This window comes from Pieris rapae, chromosome 24 (genome assembly GCF_905147795.1).
Source record: "Pieris rapae chromosome 24, ilPieRapa1.1, whole genome shotgun sequence".
NCBI classification, from domain to species: domain Eukaryota; kingdom Metazoa; phylum Arthropoda; class Insecta; order Lepidoptera; family Pieridae; genus Pieris; species Pieris rapae.
In genome coordinates, this window is record NC_059532.1 from 3,962,381 (window position 1) to 3,984,298 (window position 21,918).

General features: G+C 32.9%; 2 protein-coding genes across 6 annotated transcripts; one reads left to right on the forward strand and one right to left on the reverse strand.

Moving 5' to 3' along the window:
- Positions 1-246: 246 nt before the first annotated feature.
- On the reverse strand, positions 247-21,716 carry LOC110995923 (U4/U6 small nuclear ribonucleoprotein Prp3). 2 transcript variants are annotated; one of them, XM_022263336.2, is made up of 15 exons: positions 21,341-21,715; positions 21,101-21,265; positions 20,717-20,900; positions 20,282-20,459; positions 19,425-19,508; positions 19,190-19,308; positions 18,230-18,421; positions 16,737-16,864; positions 15,457-15,644; positions 9,228-9,375; positions 8,297-8,450; positions 4,329-4,384; positions 2,664-2,813; positions 1,827-1,959; positions 247-481 (listed from the first exon to the last, which is right to left on the reverse strand). In XM_022263336.2, the coding sequence occupies exons 1-15, from the start codon at positions 21,466-21,468 to the stop codon at positions 371-373; spliced, it is 2,118 nt and encodes a 705-aa protein (XP_022119028.2). In that variant the 5' UTR covers positions 21,469-21,715; the 3' UTR covers positions 247-370. The 2 variants fall into 2 exon arrangements, with proteins under 2 accessions (XP_022119028.2, XP_045489565.1); XM_045633609.1 differs by lacking the exons at positions 247-481; positions 1,827-1,959; positions 2,664-2,813 and adding an exon at positions 3,126-3,598 and having other exon boundaries at positions 21,341-21,716.
- On the forward strand, positions 11,875-14,702 carry LOC110995931 (GATA zinc finger domain-containing protein 14). 4 transcript variants are annotated; one of them, XM_045633610.1, is made up of 2 exons: positions 11,875-13,927; positions 13,996-14,702. In XM_045633610.1, the coding sequence occupies exons 1-2, from the start codon at positions 11,896-11,898 to the stop codon at positions 14,004-14,006; spliced, it is 2,043 nt and encodes a 680-aa protein (XP_045489566.1). In that variant the 5' UTR covers positions 11,875-11,895; the 3' UTR covers positions 14,007-14,702. The 4 variants fall into 4 exon arrangements, with proteins under 4 accessions (XP_045489566.1, XP_022119042.2, XP_022119051.2 ...); XM_022263350.2 differs by having other exon boundaries at positions 11,875-13,408; positions 13,736-14,702; XM_022263359.2 differs by having other exon boundaries at positions 11,875-13,372; positions 13,736-14,702.
- Positions 21,717-21,918: the final 202 nt, after the last annotated feature.

Consider the following 21,918-nt stretch of genomic DNA (forward strand, 5'->3'; position numbering starts at 1 on the left):
TAAAACGTTTTAATTTTTTACAGGAATCCTGGATACATTTCGTTTTCAAGCATGGACAATGTGCGCGTAATATGTGTAAAGTAAAAAATTACTGTTGACGTAATCACCAAATAAGAAAACCAAATAATAAACAAAGGCATTTTTGTATTTGTTTTAACAGTATTTAATAAATCTATTTAGTTAGGACTCCATCCAGATTCAAGCTCCAAGAACTGCTCAAGAATTTTCAGAAATAAAAAACACAACACAAAAATTATTTCTTTAATTTCCATCTCAAAACTAATTTACAGAAATTGGCGAAATGTGATTCACGATTGGGTCAAATTCATTCTAAAATAGGAACAAATTTGACCCAAACAAGACACTTAATCTATGGTTCTTCAGATGTGCCCAACACTGCTCCACTATAAGCCAGGTCCCAGTAATGTTCCACTTTGTGTTTCTGGAATAATTCGCGAGCCTGTTTCTCCGTTGGCATCACCTGTAAAAATTAGCTTTACATTTGGGAAAAATAAATTGAATTAAGCATACAATTAAAAAAAACATATTCAAAATTGTAGACAATACAGCCTCGAATTGACTAAATATATGTAATACGTCATTTCATAAGTTTTCAAAAACCATTTTAGACATAAAAGCGACTTAGGAACCTAAACATAACAAACATTGATTAGAAACTGCACAAAACGCAAGACAAGATGGCGTCGCTAGTCCCGGTGACGTCACTTGCTTGTAAACACAAAACAAATGTCAAGTTTTGAAGGGAAACTCCTTTAAGCGCATGGGGGTAATTTGAAAATCGTTTTTGAATTAAGCATACAATTACGAAAAAAACAACTTCCAAATTATTGTTGGAAATATAGCCTCGAATTTATTAAATAAATATGTTATAAATTTAGTTATTATGTTATAAATACGTCATTTGACAGGTTTTCAAAAACCATTTTAGACTTAAAAGCTACTATAGGAGCCTAAACATAACAAACATTGATTAGAAACTGCACAAAACGCAAGACAAGATGGCGTCGCTAGTCCCGGTGACGTCACTTGCTTGTAAACACAAAACAAATGTCAAGTTTTGAAGTGAAACTTCTTTAGGCGCATGGGGGTAATTTGAAAATCGTTTTTGAATTAAGCATACAATTACGAAAAAACCAACTTCCAAATTATTGTTGGAAATATAGCCTCGAATTTATTAAATAAATATGTTATAAATACGTCATTTGACAGGTTTTCAAAAACCATTTTAGACTTAAAAGCTACTATAGGAGCCTAAACATAACAAACATTGATTAGAAACTCCACAAAACGGAAGACAAGATGGCGTCGCTAGTCCCGGTGACGTCACTTGCTTGTAAACACAAAACAAATGTCAAGTTTTCAAGTGAAACTCCTTTAGGCGCATGGTGGTAATTTTTTACGGATGAAACGTCACGAAGATGTGCAACGTTTTTGTCGAAGAAAAGGGAGAGAGCAATTGAGACCAATTGAGAGAGAGTGGGAAAGGGAGATCGATATTAAATTTTCACTTCTGACTTCTCTACTTTGTGCGGTGTAATAATTAACTATAATATAATTATATATAAAATATATACTTAACGAAAGTTAGGTTAACTGAGACGAAGATTTTATTTACAAGCTGATTGATTTAATTATGATTTTATTAACTAATGATTTTCCTCACGATGTTTTCCTTCACCGTTCGAGCAAATGTTAAATGCACACATAGAGAGTCCATTGGTGCACAGCCCGGGATCGAACCAACGACCTCAGGTATGAGAGTCGCACGCTGAAGCCACTAGGCCAACACTGTTCTTGTCGTTTACCTTAAATTTAATCTCCCCAAAGGCCCGATGGGCTGTGGTGCCTTCCCAGACCAAATGGCAACTGTTTGGGACTTCAGTTCCATCTGACTCCTTTATCATCTCCTCTTCCCATTTTATACGGTTAAGCATAAGTCTGTGAATTATTTACCTGATTAAAATTATTTCTTAATTTACTTTATCGACAGCTTTGAATTTATTTAGTGATAATTCTCTAATTTCGCTTGGGATTTTGTTGTAAAAACGAATACAATTTCCATCTAAACAGTGGTTTATCTTCTGGAGCCTGGTTGGTCGAACGCTTTGATTAGATCTATTTTGTGTATTATACTGGTGAAAGTCACCATTTGTTTTAATATTGTTTACATTTTCTTGTACATACAACAAGGCTTCAACAATATATTGAACTATATATAGAACTGAACATCACTAATATTTTAAATATGGCAACATTATTTTACAGTGCATTATTCATCATATGATGATGGAGGACAAATCTTTGTTTATAATTTATTTTATTATTCTTTATTACTCAAGATGTCATATGGAACATGGTGTAACGCTCGTAACACGCTCCTTACAAACGTTGTGTAAAAGAAAAAACTTGGCGATTAAAAAGAGTGGCGGAGAGTTTATTGCCAGTTCTTTTCTTCTGTTCAACGCCCTTGATTTGAGAACCGGAGAAGATTTAATTTAAGATATTTTCATTTTGTGTGTTCAGCTACTATCAGTTGGCTTCGTCTAATTAAAAATAGTACTATAATAACAAATATTACATTAATAAAGAATAGAAGGAAGCAAGAAGAATATAAGCATATCGTAATAAAAATACCATCTCACCTCTTATACTTGGCGTGTTGTTTGGGCCCGCCTTCAACAACAACAACACAACAGCCCCGATGCAACACAACGCAACCTGTCATGTGCAATTGTTGCGCGTTCACTTCCACCTTGAACTTGGCCGAGGCGCACTCAAATAGATCTTTGATTCTGAAACATTTTTTATTAAATATTGTGAGGAGGTGCACTCAAACAGATCTTTGATTCTGAAACATTTTTTATTAAATATTGTGAGGAGGCGCACTCAAACAGATCTTTGATTCTGAAACATTTTTTATTAAATATTGTGAGGAGGCGCACTCAAACAGATCTTTGATTCTGAAACATTTTTTATTAAATATTGTGAGGAGGCGCACTCAAACAGATCTTTGATTCTGAAACATTTTTTATTAAATATTGTGAGGAGGCGCACTCAAATAGAAATTTGATTCTGAAACATTTTTTAATTAAATATTGTGAGGAGGCGCACTCAAATAGATCTTTGATTCTGAAACATTTTTTATTAAATATTGTGAGGAGGCGCACTCAAATAGATCTTTGATTCTGAAACATTTTTTATTAAATATTGTGAGGAGGCGCACTCAAATAGATCTTTGATTCTGAAACATTTTTTATTAAATATTGTGAGGAGGCGCACTCAAATAGATCTTTGATTCTGAAACATTTTTTATTAAATATTGTGAGGAGGCGCACTCAAATAGATCTTTGATTCTGAAACATTTTTTATTAAATATTGTGAGGAGGCGCACTCAAACAGATCTTTGATTCTGAAACATTTTTTATTAAATATTGTGAGGAGGCGCACTCAAATAGATCTTTGATTCTGAAACATTTTTTATTAAATATTGTGAGGAGGCGCACTCAAATAGATCTTTGATTCTGAAACATTTTTTATTAAATATTGTGAGGAGGCGCACTCAAATAGATCTTTGATTCTGAAACATTTTTTATTAAATATTGTGAGGAGGCGCACCGAACCGATATCATATCTATATAATTGAAGACTCTTCCGCGGTAGACGGATTTGCGGACAGAGAAACGGTGGAACCTAAATGTATTAATAACTATAATAGAATATTAATAACTAACTAAAACTAAAAACCTAATCTTAAGAATTCATGAATAGCTAATAGCGATGTAATAAATATTTTGTTTATAGTCAAGCACAAATGGAGTCCCATCTGAGGTTAAGTGTATATAAGTATAAGTAAGCCTATGGACAGACAAAGCCATAATCTAGCTAGTGCTTGCCTTTGAAAATTTATTTTTATCAGCAAGTAATACGTTTACTGTGGCTCGATTTTTTTGTATAATACTGATTTCATTGTAACAGCGAGTGTAAAATGCGACATACAATTTGTACACAGCTGTGCTACCCCAGGGCTCAACATTAGGTCCACTAAGTCAACACTAATCACTAAACAGTGACGACATACGTCTTAAACAACACGCTAATCTCGTCATAATTATTACAAAATGCGGTCAATAATATCCCTGTTTAATCATCATGACTCAATAATTAAAACGAAGTAAACAAGTCACCGATTACATCAATTTAATTAATTAGCGGTTCGGATTAAATAATTGTTTCCTTTCTTGTTTAGATTGTTTGTATGTAATTTTACCTCGGCTTTGCTTTCAAAATATTTAAAAAATTAAACCCACCTGTATACGGCGACATGAACACCCATCGTTGTGTCTTCGCGGATTTTTCTGTCCACCTAAAATAAATAACAACGACCATCATTGTAAAAATTAGAAAAATTATGTAAAATTACTACCATTATTTTAAGACAAATCATATATATTAGATATAGATGGATATCTTTTATTAAACAAGGTAGTGAATCCAACGTTAAGATAAATAATTATAGATTAGTCTCTTCATTTTCTCGGCCTAACCAACGCCGAGGAGGTTCGTGCGTCTTAATAAAAAACAATTTAAAATACAAGGAAATTTGTTACCCTAGACTCGCAATACCTCTTCAATTCGAATTTTGTGGCGTTGAAATAAGTAAATACAACTTAATAATAATATGTATTTACCGGACTCCTACGTTAGATGTAACACCTTTTTTATATAATTTAGAACAACTTTTAAGTAACCTATGCAGGAAACGCAACAAAAAACTAATATTATGTGGAGACTGGAATTTTTACATTGATATTTTAAAAAATAATAAAAATTCCCGAGAACTTATCTCTATTCTTCAAAATAATAATTTACAAAATCATATAAAGCGCCCAACACGTAAAAACGCCTGCTTAGACTTAATAGCAAGTAACATAAATGACACACAAGCGAGCCTCCACTACTTGGCACTTTCAGACCATGAGACCGCACAATCGCTGACTTTTACACTCGAAGAAAACGAAAACTTGAAAGATACCCCAAAGTACTGGTATATATACAGACGAGAACTCAATAGAGAAAACACTAATACATTTATGAGGTGTCTATCAAGCCTTACCTTCTCGGACGTATACAGCTCCACAACAACAAATGAAGCATTCGACAACTTCCATGACACTACAACATTATTTTACAATTTGTGCTTTCCGATCTTAAAAATCAAAAATACATTCAAGCCTATCAAAAATAGATTCTTTACTAAAGCGCTAAAAAAATGTTGTATAAGAAAAAGAACGTTATACCTAAAATATCATTTAAACAAGCACAATAAAAAACAAAATAAGTCTGTATATAATAAATACTCATCTATCTTAAAAAAATGTATACATAAATCCCATCAACTTAATAATGCAGAATACATAAATTCCGCAAAAAACAAAACTAGAGCAGCCTGGAATGTAATTAAAACTAATACACGAGACATGACATTTAATTCAGGAATAGAAGCAATTAATATCGATAACAAAACATATGAATCACCGCATGAAATATGCAACTTTTTTAATGACTATTTTACCTCACTGCCTACTAAAAATAAAACAAACAATTTGCCAGAAGCTAAAATCCCTCTAAACCATAAAAGTATTTTTCTTTCCCCCATAAATAACACGGATATACTAAAAATTATTACATCGTTGAAAAATACAAAATCTACAGGATACGATAATTTAGATACCAAAACAATTAAATCATGCGCATTATACCTACTTGATCCACTGACATACATAATTAATCTATCGATAGTAGAAGGGATCTTTCCTGAAAAACTAAAAATATCAATTATCAAACCATTACATAAAAAAGGAGCAAAAACACAAATGACTAATTATAGACCAATAACTTTAATTCCCATATTATCTAAAATTTTCGAAAAAGTAATGTATAATAAAATAGAGAATTTCTTTTTATCATAGTACGATATTCTAAAAAAAGAACAATTTGGCTTCAGGAAAAATCGTTCCACTACCCTTTCGTGCTTTACCCTAGTTAAACAAATTACTGAATGCTTAAATCATAAAATGCTTATAGGTTGCATCTTTTTAGACATGACAAAGGCTTTTGACTTTGTATGCCATGAAAGACTTTTAAAAAAATTAGAATGCTACGGAATAAGAGGTAATGCCTATAACTGGGTGAAAAGTTACCTTGAAAATAGAATGCAATATGTGGAAATAACAAAGATTTGTAAACTAAAACAAAAAACCTATAGATCCAACTATAAGAAAAATGAGTACGGAACACCTCAGGGCAGTATTTTGGCCCCACTACTTTTTCTAACATACATAAATGACCTCCCAGATGCTATACACCAGAACTGTATACTATTTGCTGATGACACTACACTTATAATAAAAGGCAAAAACGACCAAGATTTAAAAAACAACTTAATTAAATCTCTAGACGACGCCATCAACTGGATGAATTCAAATAACCTACAAATAAACATGACCAAAACTAACATAATTCATTTTCAGACATAACTCTAAAACACTAATAGACGTACAATATAAACACAATAAACTGGACATAACGAACGAGTGTGTATTTTTAGGTATAACGATAGATAAATTTTGTAATTGGAAATCACATATTGGAAAATTACAGAACAAAATAGACCGTTTTGTTTTTGTGTTAAAACGACTAAGGGAAACTGTTAACCATGCTGCGGTATTAGCTGCTTATCATGCATATATTGCATCTATAATTAGATATGGAATTATAATTTGGGGAAATTCAGTCGAAGTGAATAGGGTATTTAAGGCCCAAAAAAAATGTATTAGAGCAATTTGTGGAGCAAATTGTATTGATAGTTGCGTGCTCTATTTAAGAGACTCAAAGTGTTATCTCTTCCATGTATTTATATATTAGAAATGTCCCTGTTCGTACACAGAAATATACACATTTTTAAATCGAATGTAGTAAGTAGTAGACATGGGGAGAAATTGGCTGTGCCAAAAATAAATTTAGAATTATTTCGGAAAAACGCCTTCTGTATGGCAATTAAAATTTACAATAGATTACCGAAAGAACTTAAAGATCTTCTGACAAGAATCTTTAAAAAGCGACTTAGTGCATTACTTTTAGAAAAAACGTACTACTCAATAAACGATTATTTGTGTGAGACATGGTAATTTATACAAATTTAATTATGTATGATAATTGACTTAATTGATATGAATCTGACTAATAATGTAAAATCTAAAGTAAGATAAATTTGCGCGCCACTGTGTGTGGCAGAATATGCGAACGACTGACAATTGTACCACCATGACATTTTGTACCATATTCGTGCAATGAATAAATTATTATTATTATTATAAAAAAAAAAATATTATATATATTTATAGATTATTTATAAGTATAGAACCTATTTTTATTTATTTATTTTACTAAAGAATACCTATAGCTAATCACTAAACAATATTCAAACAATTACATTACACACAAAAGACAAAATGGAATACACATTGAAACAGAAACATAAAGTACAGTTCTAAGATTGATTGATTGATAGATTATAATAAATACTTAATAACAAAACCTACATTGCTAATTATGTTAAGTTTTTAAAATTAATATAAATCATTCAATCAATTTCAAGTAATATCTTCATTTTGGAGGGTACTTGAAATTAAAAATATATATTGCTTAGAAACTAAGCAAGATGGCGTCGCACCAGTTCTATGCTTGTACACACGTAAACACACTTCAAATTATAAATACACACAGTATTGTCTTTTATTAACATAACTTTTACACATGAAAACACTTTTTTAATAGATTGAAGCTATGTATATAAACTTATAATTATTTTACATATTTTTTCCCGACGTTTCGCATGCTTTACAGCGTGCGTGGTCACGGTGACTGAACACAAAAGGTGTTGAATGTCAAAAAGTATCACAGCTGTAGTAAAAGTTACATTATCTATATTTATTTCCCCGGAGTTGATATCGACTAAAAGATGAAGGGTTTTTACAGAAATGTCTGACGGTACCCTCAATTTTATTTTATTATAATAATATTAGTTCCGACATAATTATAATAATTATAAGTTTATAATAAAACACAGCTTCAAGCCGTTAAAAAGTGTTTTTTTTTAAATTATCAATTGTCATTAAAAACAGTCAGAATCATGCCATCGTCTATCCATCTATAATCTGTGACCATTTCTGTCACTGCATTGGAGTAATCTGTAATTTTGTTAAAAATCTCTTACCTTCTCCCTCTTCTGCTCTTTCGTAAGTGCTCTCGCCTTATTCGCCTCCAAATGTGTCTTCTGTCTCTTCGCGATTTGCTCTCGTACTTTCGCCTCAATAGCTGTCGGATCCTGGACGGCTTCTGTGCCAAGTGCCCGCATCAGGTTCGATATCCTAAAAAAAGTATATTGGTCTTAGACCCAGTTTGCAAGTCTTGATAATTGAACTAGACAAATAATCAGTGGCGCTACAACCTCTTTAGGTCTTGGCCTCATATTTCTGAATCTGTTACATGATCATTTTTTTTAAATCTAATAGGCAAGTAGGTGATCAGTCTCCAGTGCCTGACACACGTCGTCGACTTTTTGGGTCTAAGACATGTCGGTTTCCTTACGATGTTTCCTTCACCGTTCGAGCAAATGTTAAATGCGCACATAGAAAGAAATTCCATTGGTGCACAGCTGGGGATCTGAATTGAACTAGACAACTATTAGTAAAAAGGCTTACTACTATAAAGTAAACATCTAGTTGATAAAAAGGACTAGTTCTAGACAGGCTACTTCTAATTAATTTGCTATATTTGTTTAAAAGTAAGTGTAGTTTGATGATTTGCTATTTTTAAAGAGTACCGAGAGTTTTTTACGCCGGCTTTTCTTCTCGGCCTACACCATCTGTCTTCCTTGCCCATTCGTAGGGATGCCTACAGATTCAAATTTAATGACATGGAATAAGTGATACCTGTATCTTATGTTTCATAGTAAACATATTTTATTTATCTATGGAATCAGCTTACGGACCTACAATAGGAGATATCCAAATTTTCATAAAACAAGAGTACACCTCAGAAGCCGACTGACTGCATCTGCCTTTCCATAGACCATTCTATACAAGATCACATAAAGGGTTTCCAGGAATATACTGAATTTTAAAGAATCTGAAACCTGATCTTACCTTAGTTTAGGCTCTGGCGGCGCTTCCAATCCCAGTCTCACTTTTTCTTGTTCCTCCTTCCATGCTTCTCTCCTACTCTGTCTCCTTAACTTCTTCCTCTCTTTCTTTGTAAGAAATACTGGCATGTACGTGGGTTTTAGGGGTTCAGCTGCAAATGAATAATAATATCTATCTTTAAAATTATAAAACAACTAGCAGACTCGGCCAAGCGTTGCTGTGGCTAAGGTTTTTGTTATATTACATAGTAGTAAATTAATCAAGGGAAACTGTAGAACTTTTGTGAAACGTTGGTACTTTTAACACAGCGCCATCTAGAATAGAAATTAGAATTGTATTAAATAATAAACAAAATAATATTGCGGGTATAAATTGAGATGTAAGCTATCCTATCTTTTAAGTTAAGTCAAACTTCACACGGTGTGCAAATTTGATTGATATCGGTTCGGTAGTTTAGGAGTCTATAGCGGACAAACGTGACACGTAAATTAATCCTAAATATATTATGCATATAAACTCACACATTTTGTAACAAGCATCATCAGATCAAAATACATTCCTTTAAAGAAATAGATTTTTTTTTATTTAACATATAAATCACAGATGTTAAAATGACAAGAGTACTAAACAAAGCATGTATCTGGTTCCATGCAACTTCCATGATTGAGTTGTCCGCATTTTCCCAGCATACAACTCACTAAAATAATTAAAAAGCTATTTGATATGTTTTAAACATAGACATGTATATTTTAATATTGTTTGTATGGTTTTATTTACTTTATTTTGTTTATATTGATTATCAAATATGAGTGTAAACAGCGAAGAGATTGCATTCAATCCGTCGCCAAAAATGGATTGTCTTCGTAGGGTTTGGTTATTGGGATGAAGATAGAAGATCGATCGACTGTCACGAATTTGTTCGGAATTGTGAATTGGTTCGGAAATACCTCAGTGGGCAGCTGGTTCCACTATGGGCACTCAGACTCATAATTCGCAATAAGAAGTACCTACTCTGTTATTTGATGCATAAACTTTACTTTTCCTCATAACGTTAATAAAAACGCGCGTCTAAAGGAAAATAATGAACAGGATATTAAAGATAGTCTTTAATATCTTCATTTCATGTATATTTCTTTTTTTGACGTTTATAAAAGTACAAGTGTTTGTTTATGTTACCTACATGAATAAATGATTTTTGAAATTGAATTCAAGTCAACTCAAGTCAAAAATAATTTATTCATATAAGTAACATAATGTACACTTATGAACGTCAAAGCAAGAAAAGAAATATAAAATGATTCTAATTTTACATTTACTGCCAGTTCTCAAATCAAGGGCGTAGAACGGAAGAGAAGAACTGGCAATAAACTCTCCGCCACTCTTTTTAACCGCCAAGTTTTTTTTACACAATGTTTGTAAGGAGCTGCAACCATTACACCATTACACATGTTCCATATGACATCTTGAGTAATAAAGAATAATAAATTAAAAACACAGCATTCATTATTCATATACAGAAAGTCATACTAAGCAAAACCAAAGATTTTCCATTGGACATCTAAAACCACAGTGAAAACACAAAGAAATGTGTCTTATAAATAATTTTAAATAAAAGAAACTATAGCTCCATACAAAAATCCTGCAAAATTCGTTATCATAAACTCCGGGCAATGCGTCCCAAACGATTCAACTTTAACATTGAACTTCGCGTTGGTAAAAAAACGTGATCAACTTTTGAGGAAAACCGTTCGTAATATTATTTACTGCATTATATATATAGAAATAAATTGTTTTGTCTGCCTCGATGGACGTGAAAGATTATATGATTCAGTTTTGTATCGCGCTGTAAGGACATACAATGACCACTATTTGGGCCTTGACTTCTTTAGGTTATCGCGGAATGTGGTTAAAAAGTGTATTACGAATATCCAGAGCGCAAAATCACACACATCATGAGCACACCTCACATACACACCATCACGTACATACCCACACTTTTACACCATCACACAACACAACCAAATTAGGCTTAGTTAAATGTATTGAATACTTTTTGTTTGTTTGTTCCCTTTTGTAAATCTTTTTCAAGTAAAATGCATCATGTATTACATCTTTGGCTATATTTTCAGTGTATTTGTTTTTAATTATATATAATTTATGTTAGCTGTAGGATTAATAAATAAATAAATAAATAGGATTTTGAAAAACTATGATACTAAGCGCCTTTGGACTTTTAATTCTAAATAATGGCCTACTGGAAAAGGTTTGTAACTAGATGCATAGCGAACGAATTTCATCTTTATTTTTATCTACACCGAGTATTAAGTGGCAAAATATCAACAAAGAATAAATTTTAATGAGGATAAATGTTAAATGATACCACGCCCATGGACACACAACGCCAGAGGGCTCGCGAGTGCGTTGCCAGCCTTTTAATAATTGGTACGCTCTTGAAAGACCCTAAGGGGGCGTCCATAAATTACGTGAGGTATTTTTTTTAATTTTCTGAGATTTGATTCGAATTGGTTCGGAAATACTTCAGTTAAAAAACCCAAAACTAAATATTAAATAAAACAAACAAGCAAATCCAAAATCAACAACATGTTAGCAAACGAGTCGTGCGTCACACAAACCTGAATTTAAACACACGCAAACACGACACAACATCACAATGCTCCTACCAATCTACACGCTAGCGGCTATAGCGAATATAATCGCGAAATCGCACAACTATAACATTGACCATGAGCTCAATCCCTATTTACGTGTCAAAAAATCTATAAGTGATGTGAAAGTGAACGAAATAGAACGTTTATATCCAGTGGAAAGTGATCACAGTGATGTCAAACAAAACAGGCATTCTTCAATAAATAAGGAAAACCTGAATCCCACTGTAAATCACCAAGATGAATTGAATGTTAAAGGACGAGAGAAAAGAAGCTATTATATACCCATTTTACGACCTATTGAAGATCTAAGATCTAGTACCAGTATACCGACGACAACTAAAGGTGTGTCCAGCACAATTGATGTATTTGATGAACCAACAACTACTACAACAGATTCATCATACAGTGATTACAAGGACGATTATGAAAATGGAGGTAATTTTATTTACAAAAACCAACAAGTAGACACATATAATAATGAAACAGATAATTTTAACAATGGACTCAATAGCACGTCGATAAATAATACACAAGCATACTATCCGCTCAGTCACACATTTATTCCTGGATATAATAAACCAAAAGATGTGTTTAATTTCGAAAAGGGGCCAGTATACACAAATTCAACAGAAGCTAAAATAAACGCTGAACAAGAAAATGAAGAAGTTTTAATTAAAGAGAACGGTAACAATGAAGAAAACAATGAACGAATAAAGAGAAGCTATTATATCGCAAGACATAGTAGCAAACCAGGAAACGCCCAAGCTTACTATCCACTCAGCCACACATACATACCAGGATATAATACACAAGAAGACGTATTCGACTTCGATCAAGGTCAAGTTTTGCCAAACTCTAAAAACAAAACTAGCGACACACCGAATAAATCAAAAGAGAAAGAAGATTCACTCAAAAAAGACGATCGAACACAAGGAACAACAACAAAACGACCTACAACTAAACACAGCTTGGATCGCATGACACGGAGCCCTCAACGAAAAGCAAACCAGGATTATGAAGACTATACTCAATTACATCCTAAAAATAAAGGCCCACCTCATAGAGGGTATCAAAATCCTACCAACTTAGACTACGACAACGGTGGTGAATTCATAGTGTATCGTCCCAAACATGTACACAGAGTAAAACCAAAGCAGGTAACCAGGCCAAAACCCACCACCACGCCGCACACAGGTAAGAAACCTAACCCTCAAACAAAAACACAACCTGAAGATTCAGATTCAAAAGAATCTGAAGAAAAACCTGATACGTATTATAAAAGGGGTAGTGGTCGTAGACATGCAAACACTCGCTTAAAAAGAAGCTACTACATGCCAACTTATGAATATGATCAATACGGACGCAAACAAACACGCTACCGCCCACTAAGTCATACATACATACCAGGATATAATGAACAAGAAGACGTCTGGCGCTATGAAGGAGGAAAGGTTTATCCCTACCCAAGTAATGGTGAAGGTGATCTAGACAATACTGATATACAAAGAGGACAAGGTAATAAAAAGCACAAAAATACTAACAAAGACGAGACACGCAACAAAAAACACAACTCGTCTAAAGACAAAACGGATAAAAGTTTACTTGATAAGATTATAATTAATCCAATAAAAAAACTCTTCGGATATAGAAAAAAAAGGAGTACAAACATAGATATTCCAAATAACACAATAATAGTACAAAAAAGGAATGGAGTAACAGACTTCTTGAATAATATGGTGGAAAAAATACAAAACTACACAAGGGGCGATAAAGTTATTATTACTGATGAAAATAGCATTCACAATGGAAAAACTAACGAAAATTATTTATCTTCTCTTCCAGATCCTTATGGATATGGTTACGATGATAAAGCATATCGAAACAATCCATACAACGAGAACCGTAACAATTATAACACACAAGATAATCGTTATAATAACGGAATGTATCAGACATATCATCAAAACTACCCTACGAATAGAGGACTAAATGGTTACCAGTATCCTAGTTATAATAACCAACGGGGCTACCAAAGTAATTATAATGATATAAATAATTCATATTATCAAACTACAAATGTTAATGTCAATTCTCTTTCCCAGAATATTACTGACAATAAAGAGAGAACGGAACAGAACGTAACAGATGGAATAGAAGAGAACGAGGAAACGGAGGACGATAGGATACTTAAAGGCACGTGTTTTATGTGTAGAAGTGTTGGATGCCCTTACAATTATACAAAAATAGGTCCTAGTTGCGTTCGTATTCGTTAATTTAAACAAATTTAATTATTTTTAAATTATAAATTGTAATCATTAAAAATATTTATCCATCAATATCAATATAATAAAGTAATATAATTAAAACATATATTGATAAGTTTGTGAACCAAGAATGAATTCGATTGACTTAAAATAAATTGTTAATTGTATTTTAAAGTTAAGTTTTAAATTTTATCATTAAAAATAAATAATTTTGCATCGGCTTAAATTTTCATTTTATGATTGATTTTTAACCAAAATTTTTTGATATTCAACAACACAGTGCAAAACTGTGTTTACCCTTGGTAGGTAGTAATTTTTATTATATATATCTTTCTAAATAAGACCGCCTGTTTCTAATCATTTATGTAACCTGTTTTATACATGTATATTTAAGGTAACAAAGTGTAAATATCACCAGGACATTAGCACATTACATGTCATAAAATATGTCAGGCCATATTTAAATTGTATACCTTATTTTTTTTAATACTTAAATTATTTAAGTACATTGAAAAAAATAAACACTAATATTATTTGTTAGTTTATCTAATGTTTTCCTGCTAAAAACCTATTACATCATCATATTTCAATTGATAAAATACAAACACACACACACATGTATAAAACACACATTAAAAATTGTATGATTATACATATCTATACCCTAGATTAAGACATAAAAATTTAAATGATTGATGTGGTATATCAAAACGTGTCAAAACACAATTCATTGTGTTTTTTAATAATTTGTTTAAGTGTAGCAGTCATTTGTTTTTTGATCATTTGTTTAAATTATAATATAATATATAATTTAACGCAAGATAAATGTGTAATTGGAACACATACACAAATTTTGTGCATAAAAGTTAAGGGTTGAGAGTTAATCTTAACTGTATCATCATGAACGCGTACTAATTAAAAGATGAAAATGTTGACGCATATATAAATTATAATATGTCAGATTTTAAACATTAATTTAAGAACTAATATTTAAAATCTGACATATAAGGCTGTTTGTAATAGGTTATCTAAATAGTTTGAAAAATATAAAAAATATGACAGTATTCTGTATAAATATTGAAAAATAAATTTAATTAATCAAAGAAATCTCTAGAAAATGTTGACACATACGTCACTCACATGACACAATAACATGCACAGACTAGTCGAATCAACGACGCGATTGTAAATGTCAGAATGACAACTCGCGAAGCTTGACGTCTGTTCGCGTGTCAGACTTGACAGACAGAGAAATGTTTTGGCGGGTTTTTTAATGTTTTATTAGAAAACTCAACTTACTTGGCGGTCTCAACTGTTGTGGATGCTCAACCAGATTTGTGATGGCGTCAGCGTTTAGATTATCAACAATATCGTCTCCACCGATATTGCAATCCTCGACCCGCTGTATGTCCGTCCGTTCGTCTTTCTCTGGGATTTTACGTCTGGATTCGCGCTCTTCAGGCGTCATTAGTATAACACTGTCCCACCTAAATTTAAAAAAATAGTTAGCGGGCCATTAGCCCCCACCGAGGTCTAATAGCCCGTCCCCGTACGGCCCTGTATCAGCAGGGTGCGAACCGACACACCACCCGAAGGGGGCACAACACCCCGGTCGGGTTTAACCATCCCCCTCGCGAGGGAGGATGTAGCAATTACTTCCTTTTTTTTATAGAACAGGGGGCGAGGTTTACCTGATGTTAAGTGATACCGCCGCTCATGGACACTCTCAATGCCAGAGGACTCTCGAGTGCGTTGCCGGCCTTTTAAGAATTGGTACGCTCTTTTCCTAACCCTAAGTCGAATTGGTTCGACTTAGGGTTCGTTCCTTATCCAGAGCTGTATATATTCGGTAGTGGGCTGATCAATTTTAATAGCATTATGTGCCTATGGCATATCTATATGTATCATGGCAACCTAATCCACTGTTTTGCTGTAATTTTTTTCTACTATATCTAGTATATTTTTTTTATGTATAATTTATAAATAAATTATCATACATTGTAGATAAGAATTTGTAACATATACCGTTTAGTACTATAGCTTTAAGTTTAATACATAAAGAAATTAAATAAGTAGCCCATGTTTAATCAAAATCGCTACAATTATTTTGTAAAATACTAGCGATCCGCCCCGGCTTCGCACGGGTGCAATGCTGATACTAAATACACTACAGAAAATCTGTGAACGTTGTATATAAAAATGTGGGTTATCCATAAGAGATAGACATATACCATCACATACTTTTCTGTAGAGCTTTTCAATGTGTACAATACTCAGTACATTATTTTGATAAAACTCGTAGGGTTCAGCCTGCGTTTGCAATGTAAGCGGAAAAATGGAATTATTTACGAAATCACATTAGAAACCTCAAAAATAACAGTACTTCTCCGCTATTTAATGGATGTTATTATAAATATAAACCTTCCTCTTGAATCACTCTATCTATTAAAAAAAACCGCATCAAAATCCTTAGCGTAGTTTCAAAGATTTAAGCATACAAAGGGACATAGGGACAGAGAAAGCGACTTTGTTTTATACTATGTAGTGATATTAAACGGGTTGAAATCCGTTATAATTACCATTCAATGTCGGGAACTCTATCAGAATCCGGCACGTCAGACGCGAGCAGGGCCAGTTTGGTCGCAGACGAGATTCCCGTCTTTCTTGCTATTTGAGATATTTCATTCTGCAATTTCTCCAGTTGCGCCTACGAATATTTATTTATTTATTTAGTAATCCTACAGCTAACATAAATCTACACTAATATTATAAAGAGGTAAACTTTGTTTGTTTGTAATGAATAGGCTCATAAACTACTGGACCGATTTTAAAAATTCTTTCACCATTCGAAAGCTACATTATCCACGAGTAATATAGGCTATATTTAATTTTGAACAAAAATAGGGTTCCGTAAGATATTAGGGTTTTTCGGACACAAGGTGTAAAAAATCAACCAGAAAAGTTACTTATTTTGCGTACCCTGCCTAAACTATTAAAGATAGAACCATAAAATGTAGATAAGTAAGTAATTGTAGATCTTATAAATATCTACAAAAAAGGCACACACTATATCTATCTATGTCGAGTGAGGCACAATAACCATAAATGATATACGGACAATAACCATAAATGATAGACGTTTGCCGGGTCAGCTAGTTATATATAATTACAAACAAATACAATGAAAATAGAAAAAAAGATGGAATACATGATACATTTAACAACAAAAAGATTTATAAAAGGGAACAAACAAACAATTTATTCAATTCATTTAACTATGCCTAAATAAAAAAAAGTACTAATAGGTTGCAAACTATGATAGTTAAAGATAATGTTTTTATATAAAAACATCTTGTATGTACATATGTGCATGTCTTCGTAATTAAACTCCCAAACGGCTGAACAGATTTTGATGAAATTTTTGGAGTGAAACTAAATTTTGGGTAAAATTTTTACGAAACGTCACGAAGATGTGCAGCGTTTTTGTCGACAAAAAGGGAGATAGCGATTAAGAGAGAATGAGAGAGGGAGATGGAAAAAAATACATGTTATTGGTTGATGTACTCGTTTAGTAGTTACATGTTAGAACTTTAGATGGCAATTCTGTCGCATAACTTCTTGTGCAGTAAATGCAGTGTTTTGATTTATTTATATTATCCTTAGTACGTATACAGTATGTAAACAGTGTGAATATAGATATACAAATACATGAAGTGATCATATACTGGTACATGATCATCTATTGGGGCTTATATCTTAGTAAGTAGTTTTTTTTTTCGTGTAAATTTAATTTCGTGAATATTATTTTGTTTTTAAATTAAATCCTCTTCTGATAAATACAAGATGTCTGCACCAGAGACCTTAAACAGACTAACTCCAGTAGGATCAGAGGTTCAATTCACCGCGATATATATATATATATATTTTTAATTTAATTATAGCAAACGGGCAGGAGGCTCACCTGATGTTAAGTGATACCGCCGCCCATAGACACTCTCGATGCTAGAGGGCTCGCGAGTGCGTTGCCGGCCTTTTAAAATTTTTTAAATGAGAATGAGAAATGAATACTCACTTTCATCCTTAACCGCTCAGCCATCTGCCTGAATTTCCCCGGTTCATGGAATCGCAGTGCCCTCTTGAGCCTAATGGGTGCTTTGGTGGGCACCCTGGTGTCCATCCATGGTGCCTCCACGGGGACATCGCTGGCCGCTTGACCCGACAGCTGAGCTTTAAACTCCTCCCGACGCTTCGCACGAATATTCGCCTGTGATTTTATCATTAACACTGATAAGAGATTTACGCCCAATCCCAATAAACTATCTCAATCCATTTTTGGCCATCTTAATCTAAATATTGAAAAAAGTGTGCCAACAACCAATCGACAGATTTTAATAGCCACAAGCTAATCTATCCATGGTAGGTTGGATCGGTGTATGTGGATAGACCATGTATGAAAGTGACAGTTCAAGTGTGTCTTAACAATCTATCCGTCGCCAAAAATGGATTGTCTTCGTAGAGTTTGGTTATTCGGATGCAGATAGGAGATCGAGATTGTGGATTAATTATTGGGTTCGGGCGTTAGTCCATTTTATAATACTCAATGAATCCCGTCTTGAGCGCTGTCGAATATATTAAATGTGTCAAACTAAGAAAAACTGTCTGATACAAGTTTTCTTGTTCAAATTGGCATGGTTCGCTCTGTTAAGTAGAACCCATGGACACTCAGTGCCAGAAGTTTCGCGAGTACGTTGCCGGTCTTTTAAAAATTGGTAAGCTCTTGCACAATTAAACCAGGGAAAGAAAAGCAAGAGGCGCAACTGATGTTAAGTGACACACAATGGCATATGGCGCGCGAGTGCGTTGCCGGCGTTTTAGTACACTCTCTTGAAGGAGCCCAGTCACGATCTCTTAATGTTTAAGTTTTAATTTAGTTTAGGTTATTATAAGTTTTTTATCTTGACTTTGCCAGATAATCCTCTGCCCATGTGAAGTGACATATAAAAAAACCCTTTCAATATTTTATCTGTATTACCTTTAGTGTCGGTGCGACTTGGGTCAAATGTACTCTCCTACCAGCTGGGTCCACCGTCCGTCCCTCTCTATCAAGAATCAACGGAGCTGGTCCAGACAAACCAGGCTGCAGAGCACCTCCTAAAATAATTAAGCATTTCATTATATTATTTGTAAATTAATATGTAATAATACCATCTTATAAACACATATACAGCGCCTAAATGACCTCAGATGAATTAATTTGATTAACATACCAGCCAATTTCCTCTGTATCCTCGCTTGCAGCTCCGCTATTTTCTGCTGCTTCTCCAATTCCGCTGCCGATATGACTCCAGTTACTGAAAATTACATAAAATGTTATCTTGGAGTTTCATAGAATATACCAATCTAGTACTTAAGACAAATAATTTAAGTCTTTAACTTAATTTACAAAAAAGCATATTTAAAACAATAAAATATCCAATAACACTACTTACAGTCTCTATTAAATACTTTTTTGTTCTTGTGTTCTATACTTTTTGATGAAGTAATTATGTATCTGTGTAATTTAAGAAAAAAACACGTCAAAACGTTTGTTTACACGCATTTATGTCAAATGATGCGACGCCATTTGACGGAAGCGTTTTGGCGGGTTTTTTTTAATTATTTTAAGATTAGAAACCATTTGTGGACTAATTCACAAAGAATTATCAATATGATTGAATTGCAGAATAGAAAATTTAACAGATTGGCTGTGCCAAAAATTAATTTAGAACTGTTTTGGAAAAACACCTTTTGTATGGCAATTAAAGTTTACAATAGATTACCGAAAGAATTAAAAGATCTACCGACTAGAGTCTTTAAAAAGCGGCTCAGTGCATTATTTTTGGAAAAAATGTACTATTCAATAGATGATTATTTGTGTGAGACATTGTAATTTATACAAGTATGATATATATACGATACAGATAATATAAGAATTGACTCTAACTAATACTGTAAAATGTAAATTAAGATAAATTTGCGCGCCACTGTGTGTGGCAGAATATGCGAACAAATTATGATTATATCACCTTAACATTTTGTACCATATTCTTGCAATAAATAAATTATTATTTATTATTATACTCACAAGGCCTTGAATATAGCATCGGCTTGATGACACTAGGTGGGGCAATAGAACCTTGCATCTGGTTATTTATCTGTTTGGCGGTTTGTGCTGCAACATTCACATTTCCCTTGTCTCCTTTAATAGCCATAAGCGCTCGCTTTCTTTCCTCAATTTCTTTTTGTGCATTGGCCATCATAAGCTGTAATATAGATAATATATATTTAAAGATTTGTGTAACCCTTAAAATTCATCATCAGATCTTTGTGGTACCAATATACATTAGTGTTCTAAATGTTAGGACATACAACCAAGTCATACCAAATAAGCCTAACTGTCTGCAAGAAATTATTATAAGTAATATACCATATGTACAAAATAATTAATCATTAAAATGCACTCAAAAATGATAAATATACTAAAGTAACAGATAAACACAATATAAAAATTCAAATGTACCTTAATTTTATCTGCACTCAAACCAGCCATCTTAGAGCCAACAGTCCCATCCTCAGGTATTATAGAAGGTATTTCCAATCCATTATCTTTCTCTTTATCATCTCTATCTCTCTCCCTCTCCTTTTCTCTGTCATGTCTTTCTCTTCGTTCATCACGAGATTCATGTTTATCATCATGACGTGACCTACAACATTAAAATGATAAACAATAGATTCTGGTATCATCATTCTCGGAAATTTAAAAAACATAAGGATGTCTAAGCGGTAGGGGGAGGAATGTTACAAAGAACCTTAGACATTATAACTTAGAAAAGTTTTAATGTTTTCTTACACCCATTCTAATTTACTTAACTATATATCGAAAATCAATAGTAAAACAACATACCTTTTGTTATCTTTGTCTTTATCATTACTCTCATGTTTCCGTTTTTGTGATTTCGATGACGATATCAGTTCTTGAGCCAAAGCTATAACTTTGTCAGCAAGTTTGCTAGCTTTCTTTGAGTCAATATGAGACGATATTCTATCGATTATCTTTCGCCGTTCATACCTGCAATAATTTGTTGAATGTGTATAATCTATTTTTAACAAAACCAATTTATAGTAGCGGCGGCAAGTTACTTACCCATTTGTTAAACAAGAAGAGACAGTAGATAGTAAAGAACTATCAGATTTTCCGATAGTTCTATATATAGCCCGGTCTATAGACGACCTCAAGTCTTCCACTTCTCTTCTAGATAGCTGTAAGGCCATCACGAAGGCGTCTTAAAAACAAATCCTATTAAAGTTTAAGTTTAAACACTACTTTGAGGTTATGATACCACAACACTCTGTTTTCATTGCAATTATGCTTAAGATAACGACTAAAGAAGTTATAATACTACTATTAGACTAAAGAAATAAAATCCCAATTATTCACGGCGCTGAATTTATCTCGTCGTACAATAAATACAATCTACAAGCGATGTATATTTTCAGTTTCACAGTTGTCATAAATTTTTATAAATTGACGAACTTTGGACCACAGACTATTGGAAATGTCATTATTTTAATATTTTAAATAAATGTTTATTGTGTTTATATTACTATGAGCACATTTCATATAAGTATTATCAAATAATATTGACTTAAAAGTTATTTAAAAACTAAAAGTGAAACTAGTTCAAATTAAATGATAGTCAACATTGACAATACATGACGCAT

Excerpts from the sequence above, each read along its gene's own strand:
- LOC110995931 (XM_045633610.1), top strand. The coding sequence starts at position 11,896 with ATGCTCCTACCAATCTACACGCTAGCGGCTATAGCGAATATAATCGCG.
- LOC110995923 (XM_022263336.2), bottom strand. The coding sequence starts at position 21,468 with ATGGCCTTACAGCTATCTAGAAGAGAAGTGGAAGACTTGAGGTCGTCT. Across the intron at positions 19,509-20,281 it reads GATGCTATATTCAAGGCCTT|TAACTGGAGTCATATCGGCA; the intron begins GTGAGTATAATA and ends TGTAATTTTCAG. Across the intron at positions 482-1,826 it reads TTGGGGAGATTAAATTTAAG|GTGATGCCAACGGAGAAACA; the intron begins GTAAACGACAAG and ends TAATTTTTACAG.